The 9,517-nt window shown below is 36.9% G+C and overlaps 1 protein-coding gene across 1 annotated transcript in view; it reads left to right on the top strand.

Annotated features, from left to right (window-relative positions):
• Positions 1-9,517, top strand: part of LOC107553363 (neuroplastin-like) — a 38,692-nt gene that overhangs the window by 5,216 nt on the left and 23,959 nt on the right. The window contains exons 2-3 of the mRNA XM_016235570.1: positions 4,598-4,945; positions 8,566-8,743. Of these exons, the coding sequence (XP_016091056.1) occupies positions 4,598-4,945; positions 8,566-8,743 (526 nt within the window). The remainder of the gene's footprint in view (positions 1-4,597; positions 4,946-8,565; positions 8,744-9,517) is intronic.

Raw genomic sequence — 9,517 nt, 5'->3', positions numbered from 1 at the left:
AATGTCATAAAATACAAAAAAAATTAAATATCATAGCTGAATATTCAGGGTCACACAAGAAAGTCTAGTCTATTTTTTTGAGCATCGAGACCAGCCTGAGACGTCAACGCCGCTCAACCAATAGTGTGAGTTTGGGCGGGAATTACTGTATCTGTTCAACTGGGGTGTTTGGGAAACCTCTTTTTATCATTGCATTATTTTTGCAGTACTATTCTGTGACGCCGGTGGCACAGAAATGCATCGCTCCACTTTCATTTGTCAGATCTGAATCCCAGTTGGACTGGTTTTATCCCAGTCTCTGTTTGTTTCGGCGTTCTCACATCTGCTGCCCTCCCTTCACACGCTATGTTACCTGCAGCTCGTCTCACTATTAATGAATGAATCTGATTGTAGGAATGAAGATGTAAACAGTGTGTAGCTTGCATATATAAAGCCTGGAGCCGTTACTGACTGTGTGCTTCGCTCATGAGAGCAGCAACAGATATCTGCAGGACTGTAAATGGCTTTGCTTCATTCTTGCTGCATGCTTCTATTATTAGAACAGACTAGAACTGTGGCTTTGTAGTTATTTTTCCAGAAGGGAATCCAGTAGCTCTTAATGGACTGGCTTTATGGGACGGTTTGTGTTTGTCATTCGGTCAGTGTTGTCTGTAATAGAAGCAGAAAGCCACACTGTAATCTCAGTCTGATGGAAAGGCAGTAGTCATTGTGGAGTGAATATATCTATGAACCATGTCTAATCTGGCCTCATAAACAATTCACGGTATAAAGGCACTCTTCTGAGTATAAATAGCCCACGAGTTGCTGTGACAGCCGTGAGATTGAAGGTGTTTTCAAGACATAGTTGAGTCACAAATGAAGATTCAGTCATCGTTTCATCACCTTTGTTCTTTGGTGGAACTCGGAATAAGAGCTTTTGGGCTTCTTTTATGATACGATTATTTGGTTTCTGGTTTCAATGCATGTAAAATCTCGGCATGAACATTCTGCTGAACGTCTCATTTTGAGAAAATAAAAGTAAACGATGACAGAATATTCATTTTTGGTTGTTGTGTTGTGTTGTGAGCTGCAACTTTTGAGATGCTAATTCCAGAATTAATACTATTGAAGGCCGATATGCTCATATCTTTGGCTTATAGTTGACGTGTCCTGTGGTGTGACATGCTATACTTGATCTAAAACCATTTTAAATAGCATTTCTTCTTGCAATCATTATACATTCTGCTTTTCTGACCTCATGTTAATTGAAATATTTGTGCTTTTAATTAATTTGTCACACTGCAGAACCATTTCAAATGAGCTAGTGAGGATTGTTAGAAATGAAGGGAACTGCAAAGAAATTGTACATGTAATATTCATATAAATATTATGCTGATTAATGCAAAATGACATAAGATATGAAATCTTGTTTTCTGAGAAATTATCCTTAAAATGAGGGAAACATTGTTAATTCATAGTTCTTTTCTCATTTTAAGCATAAAGTCAGATTCAGATTCTCAGAAAACAAGACTTTTTGCCATTTTGCATCAAGTAAATGTATCTTGATTTAAAAATTTTTAGATATTTGCAAAAGATTGAAAATCAATACAATTATGCTTGTTAAAGGCATCTTCAATTCAATTTGAAAGTACTTTCTTGGCATGACTGTGTTTACATATAATATATGTGTTTATATATATATATATATATATATATAATATAATATACACAAAAGTTAGAAGAAAAAATACAAAATTAGAATTAAAAAATAAAATAAAATAGTATTAAAATAAAGGGCTAAGTAATTAATAAAATAAGATAAAAATATTATATATTATTTATTTATTTATATATTATTTTATATTATGTGTGTGTGAATATAAAATTAAATAAACATTTATCAAGACATTATTAGAAAAACAAAATTTTGTCTGGTGAATATATCCCATTGTAAGAAATTCTGCTTTGGCATTTATTTGTCTTATATATATATATTTATATATACAGTCATCTTTTGAAATCACATGGCATGTTGAGCCGTGTATGAAAATGGCACATGCTGTTCTTTGCAGTTGCAGGGCATTAACTCCGAACGCTGAGATTTACCAAGAATTCATGTAACACCTGCGTGAACTGTTAAGCGTTTCTTCCGCAGAAAAAAATGACTCATTCTTACCACCTGTGTTAGATACTCCATATGCAATTTACAAACGACGTTATTAGAAAGAAGATGAAGAAATCACAGCCTGTCGTGGAAGAGTCACTGCATCGTGACTCTAAAATCATGATATGAATGCACCACAGGATCACTGATTATTGTTTAATATAGTAGACAGATTGACAAGCAGACTCTCATGACCCGTTCCACCTACTCAACACTCGTGTGTGTGGAAATGTGGCAGCGGTGGCTTGTGTTTTTGGGTCTGTGTGGTGTTTTATTGTCCTCCAGGGAGCCATAATTCCCACTGGAGAGGTGAAAAACTCAAGTGATCCCGTTAACACACTCAAGCTGCCAAATCCCACTGTTAAACGCCTTTTTTAAATTGGCAGGGTGCAATGATTTGAGAATTAGCAGAGTTGCAATATTGAACAGTGTATTGAAACGGAATCATCTTTAAAGGAATAGCTCACCCAAAAATTAACATTTGCTGAAATCCGAGATCCGAGATTAGGATGAGTTTGTTTCTTCATCAGATTTGGAGAAATGTAGCATTGCATCACTTGCTCTGCAGTGAATGGGTGCCGTCAGAATGAGAGTCCAAACAGCTGATAAAAACATCCCAATAATCCACAGCACTCCATTCCATCAGTTAACATCTGGAGAAGACAAAAACTGATCCATTAAAACGATCCATAATCCATAATAATGCTTCCTCCAGAAAAAAAAAAGAGTGTTCTGGTGTTTCACTGGAGGAAGCGTTATTATGGATTATGCACTCGTATTTTAGCCAGAAGCAATGATTTAAAGTTAAAAACGTCTTAATGATGGATTTGTTTCAGTTTTTGTCTTCTCCAGATGTTAACTGATGGACTGGAGTGCTGTGGATTATTGTGATGTTTTTATCAGCTGTTTGGACTCTCATTCTGACGGCACCCATTCACTGCAGAGCATCCATTGCTGAGACACTGATGCAATGCTACATTTCTCCAAATCTGATGAAGAAACAAACTCATCCTAATCTTGGATGGCCTGAGGGTGAGTATATCATCAGCAAATGTTCATTTTTGGGTAAACTATTCCTTTAAATGTAATTGCATGGTCTTTTTGGGTTTTAACTGAGACGTATGAACATGCAGAAGTAGCATCATGGGCATAAGTTAATTTCCCTGGTAGGTGCTGATTGAAAAGCCTCAATGAATGCATGTCATTATGCACCGCTGTACACACCATCCAGATGTTTCTGTTCCTGGAGAGGCTTGCGGAGAATCGCGCTCCAGTAGAGAAAGTGTGAAAGCCCAATCTGTTCGTTAGGGTGGTTGAAAACTCCTGACACGGATGTCTTTATTCCAAGAGAATATAATTATGGTTCACATGATCGTGCCTCAGGCAGGGAATTCAACTAAGTGAAAATTGTGTCTTTTCATAGCTTGCTCCACACACACACACACACACACACACACACACCGGCTTCCTTCAGAGTCTCTCTGCTGTTTCTGAACACCGGAACGCTCATTGAAATCAATATTGAGTCATTCACAATAAGACCAGGAACATGCATTAAGTGTTCACATTGACCTTACATTTCCTCGGTCCGTGAATGTCAAAGGCTGAAAAGAAGCTAGTGAAGCGTTTCTGTCTTTTAGTAGAGTCATTTTCCTGAACACTGACAAACAAACATACTGCGCTTGATCCATCTTTTATTTGTGTATAAGAATGATGATTAAAAGACAGCTCTGAGCGCCGGTTCATTTGTCATCCTGAGATTATATGACAAAACCACCTCAGTCTCCTTGAATGACCTGCCAGAATGTTTCCTTTGCCAGTTTCTTGAGTCTAAAATTAGACAATTATTTTCCAGATATCCTTTTAGATACAGATAAAGAACCCTGGTAGGGCTGTGTGATGAAGTCGGTAAGATTTTTAAATGTTTTTAATTCTCTTCTGCTCACCACGGCTGCATTTATTTGATTAAAAATACAATAAAAGCAAACCTTCATGAATCATTTCATTTACAGGCTCGGTAATAATAACATCATCTCGAAGGGCATCATCTCTTCATATCTCACTGTTTCCTGAGATAAATGGGGATGCGCTGATGTTATTGCCATCTGGATCTGTGCAAAATACCTTTTCTTAAGCGCACAGAATTTCAAGGCTCACAGTTGTCTTGTTTTCTGGGAAAAAAATATCTAAACATCCTTCATACAAGACGCATTTATTAGAGAATATATCTTGAATTAAGTATTTTTCCTTCCTCATTGACAAAATGCTTTTTCTTGTTTTAAGGTTTATGCAATTTATCAATGAGGTTAGAAAAAAATCTAATTTAATTTGCATTTGGATCATTCTTCTTTTGTGTTTTCCAACTGATCGGACGCTTTGGTTTTCTCTCGCACATCCCTCTTCTCCCTGTTTCCTTCACACTTCTTCCCCTCATGGCTTCCTCTTCCTCTCCAGCTGGGTTTGTGAAGTCGCCAATGTCAGAGATAAAGCTCACAGGAGACGCCTTTGAGCTGTACTGCGATGTGGTGGGTAACCCCGTGCCGGAGATCCAGTGGTGGTATGCCGATATTAACAGGGCGGACTCCTTCAAGCAGCTGTGGGATGGCGCACGCAAGCGGCGGGTGTCCATCAACACGGCGTTCGGTGCCAACGGTGTGAGCGTTCTGGCCATCGCCCGCCTCACGCTGGAGGACGCCGGGATCTACGAGTGCAGGGCCAGCAACGACCCACGCCGCAACGACCTCCGCCAAAACCCAGCCATCACCTGGATCCGAACGCAAGCCACCATATCCGTGCTGCAGAGTGAGTGCTCTATGTACTGTAGTAGCTAGATGCTCAAACACACACTAGTGTCCCCCTGCGTCCCTCGTGCAGAAACAGCTACGGACTAGGGCTGGGCGGCGTGATTCTGATTACCTGTGATGCAGTTCGATTTTAAAATGGGAGCAATTTAGTTTTGACATGTCGTTCTGCATGCAACCATATGGATATTGAATTCAGCTGATGTGCATCGTGTTTGTGTGTGTATCAGGCTACCCGGTCTCATGGCAAAAACGTACCTGGGGGCACTTTTTCGCGAGACGTGAAATACGTACCAACAAGTACATATCACTGCAGTTTCCAAAAGAAATTAACACTAGAGGCAGTAAAACTCCCAACACCTTCACAGAGGTTAATTTACAGAGTTTCGATTAATAAAGCGTACTTTTCGCACAATTACTTGAAGGATATTATATTATGACTTAAAAACTATTTTAATATGCTGGGAGATTTAAAAACTGATGCTTTTGAATGTCAGCAGCACACATATCCAGCTTCATATCGATGGGTTTTCATCGACGGTAGGTTTGTTGGGTTTGGTGTAGGGCATATTTCCAACACGATATAGCATTAACTTTTTAGCGTCAGTCCCCGGATATTTGAATTATGAACCGCCGCAATACGTACCTGAAGCAACGTGATAAAAACACAGCAATACGTACCTATATCAACGTGATAAAAACGTGCCAGAGTTCACGTATTGAACCCGTGTTTTTGCAACACTCAGTGGACATTTCTCTTTGAAACTGCGGCGAAATGTGCAGTAAGTTATGTTAAACAGTGTTGCAGAAAAGTACCCAGAGGTACGTATTTTTATGAGACCAGGTTGATATCAGGGTTGTGGAACTGAACTGAGAATGTGTTTAATGAATGATGCACAAAATCTGATTCTATTCCTGAATTTGAATTAAGGAACTTACATTTTGAAGTTTGTCAACTTTCTGTGTGGGCTTGTTTAACCCTTTTGCATCAATTTATAAAAGGCACATAGAGGACAAAAACATCATAAATGGTTCTAAAAATATTCAATATTATATAATATTATAATTGTTTTTTTCCTTTAAAAAAAAAAAAAAAGCCTTTAACCCTTTAAATGCCAGTTTGCATAATGCAGATGTTGTTTTTTATTTATTAGTAAAAAAAAAAAAAAAAGTAACTAATTACTAGCTACTAATTAGATCTTCAACAGTGTAATTATGAATTACTCTTTCCAAAAAGTATTGCATTACTTATTACTAATTACTTTCTAAATCGCATGTCAACCTCGACCAGTTGAATAATACAAGGATAGACATGAAACTGCTCTTTTAATCCCTTTCAAATAGAATTGCATAAATTCTTTTTGAACTATCCAAAGGGAGAAGTTTACATTAAAAACATACATTTTAAGGTTGTTTGATATAGAATTGTTCTGTAGGCTTTACATCAGAAGTAGCAGTAATTAAATGACAGACAAATGAAGAGTAATCCCTCACTTAAGGGAAAAGTAATTAAATTACAGTAATTAATTACTTAATAATGCATTGCACCAAACACTGATTATAGCTGATAATAAATAGCATTTGAATAGTTTGGGGCCCATTGTTAATTTTAACCTTTAATATTATAGTAATATACCAAATGAGAGGGATCCCTGTACTGTTTACAGCATTAGTTGGAAGATTTTCTTTTCTTTAGCAAATCCAAACTGTCAGTATCCATTTGGGCAGATGTAATAATCGGCTCAATAATCGGCTCTTGGGATCGGTGCATCACTAATATGCATATTTTCACCCCAAACTTCCCTTCACAGTTTTCCGTGATCGTTGGCTGATGATTGTGAGCAGGACCGACTCATTAAACTCCCTCCTCTTAGCAGGTGTCCTCCAGATGACCTTCGGCAGGATCTCCAGGCATTCTGTAGCCGTGCAGACTGAGATTTTCTGGTTGTGTTTAGGTGAGAGTATAGGCGATCGAGAGAGAGCTAGCACTATAGCGTTCCCCTCGGCTAAGCCAAACTGCAGGAGGAGGTGTAAGGAATGCTAATTGGAGTTTCTGGCGGCACACGGATCATCCCGTGCCTCTCCCAGCGGAGCGGGAATAATATCTGGAGGTTTACTGTACAAGCCAATCACAGAGTGATTATGCCTCGCCCTGCTTTTTCCAGCTGGGTGCTGCGGTTGCTACGGTAGAGATTCACACACATGGACACCTCGCTCATTTGATTAAAGTCTGTATGTTTAGATTAAAAAGCTAGGATAGAAAGTAGTGACATTTTTTGTTATTTGAGCCCATAGTAGTCCCAGAAAAAAATCTGTCCTGATTTTGAGGGAAAATCTATAGAATGTATTTGAATATTTAAATAGCTAACATAGTAAAATGTGTCAAATGGAGAAAAATTCCCTCCAAAAAATATTTAGCATTTTCCATCTATATGGATTACATAGTTTTAACATAAACAAACAAACAAACAAACAGATTTCTGTATAGTACTAATAAACCGAATGCGTTTTAAATACACATTGACCAGATTAATATATATTTATCATCAATAAATCCAATTTGATTCAAACTCACACATATACGTTGTTACACAACTAGTCATATTTAGCCATGTTTACTTTGTAACTGATTAAATTTAATTGTTCTCACAATGAACAGATTTACGCTGATTCTTAAGCAATTTGAAAATATGATTACTTAAATCAAATCAAATAGATGCAAATAGTTGATAATAAACTATGCTATGATTTATTGAGTTTTACTGGAGCATTACTGGATATCAATTATGCATTACTGGATATCAATTATGACCACTGATATATATGCCAAGAGAAGACAAGCTGAACCGAAACAGAACCGTTATTAGACGCTTTGCAGCTTGCACTTGAAATGAAGTTGAACTGGATTTAATGGAAACTGTGGATGATTTCGCTGTAAAAGCGGTCTTGTGCACAATTGATGAGGCTCATATTGTGGCCAGAACACAACTGCATGCTCACTTTTGAGTCTTGATCGTCTGCAGGTGCAAATTTATGATTTGTGTCAAAATAGAAGAAATTGCGATCCATGTTTGTCCCATTTCAGGCATTCTTTAAGGCAAGTATGGAGAGGTATATGTGCTCTTAAAGAGACAGTTCACCCATAAATGAACATTCATCATTTACATGTCTTTTGAAACCTGCGTGACACTTCTGTGGAAAACAAATGTATCTAAAGCTGATTGTCCGGTGTATCGCATGCTATGGCTTAAAATGCATGAGTTTTGTGGACTTTTTTTTGGAGCTTGACAGTCATTGATTCCAGTCCACTTTCACTGTAGGAAAAAAGCAACTCTTTTTGTGTTTCTCAGAAGGGAGAAAGATTTGAAACGACATGAGGGTGAGTAAATGAGGACAGGATCTTCATCTTCGGGTGAACTTTCTCTTTAAGCATCAAGACAATCTATAAAGGGACATATGTTAAACCTGACACTATTTGATGTGCACCTGTAATGTTTTTATTCGTGTTGTCTCCGTTCTCCACACAGGAACACATTCAGGAAGGTCTGAAGGAAACATGAATGTCCATTAAGATCGTAATGTTTTATTCTCTAATTGTCCAGGACTTTGTCTTTGTTTCAGAGCCACGGATCAATGCTTCGGATCAGGAGATTTTGCAGCCTAAAAGCGGCCAGGAGTGGCCCATCACTCTTCAGTGTAACCTCACTAACTCACACAGCACCCACCGGGAGACCTTCTGGATGAAGAACGGACTGGAGATTGCCAACACCAGGACGGAGCACAGACACACCAAGTTCAAGTGAGATTTCAGCTCTTTGCTTTGGGTTCATCGGTGCTTCTCGTTTTAGTTTTTTCTCTCTATTGCATCTGTGACATGCTGTCAGTTACCACAGATTAATAATTTCCGCTCGTGCCTCAGATTATAAAAACGATCAGGAAACATGTTGATAGATTAAGAAAGCCCAGTAGTTCGGCAGGCAGCACATCATCTGTGTTTCAGGCAATCTGCTAATCTGCACTGCACTGCTTAGTCCGGCTGACAGGTGGATGAAGCTCAGGAAAATGTGTCGTATTTCACCCCAAAATCAAATGAATGAATGAAGCTTTTATAACACAAATGGATAACAGAAGAAATTATATTGTGCCTTTGCAAAAAAAAGTTAAAATTTTAATGCAATAATTTGTAATATATTTTTTAATTAGATTTGTATGTATATATATTTTTTTTAATTGTATATATTTTTTTATTCCCATTATCCATGATGGTGATCTCTCAAACATTTATTTTAAATTTATTTTATTTAAAAGATATATATAATGATAAAAAAATATATTAAATATGTTAAATATATATATATATACATATTATTATTGTTATCATATTTTATTCTATTATTTTATTCTATAATTATATTAATCATTATAATTCTATTTAACACACACACACACATATATACATTGAAATATAGAAATTATATAAATACATATATATTAAACATATAAAAAATATACATTTTATTATATAACTGTGTAAAAAATATATATTAAATATAATAATTATAATTATAATTAT

This window comes from Sinocyclocheilus grahami, unplaced genomic scaffold (genome assembly GCF_001515645.1).
Source record: "Sinocyclocheilus grahami isolate Dianchi unplaced genomic scaffold, SAMN03320097.WGS_v1.1 scaffold471.1, whole genome shotgun sequence".
Taxonomy (NCBI): domain Eukaryota; kingdom Metazoa; phylum Chordata; class Actinopteri; order Cypriniformes; family Cyprinidae; genus Sinocyclocheilus; species Sinocyclocheilus grahami.
The sequence above is the reverse complement of the archived record's forward strand: the minus strand, read 5'-3'. Positions and strand labels throughout refer to the sequence as shown.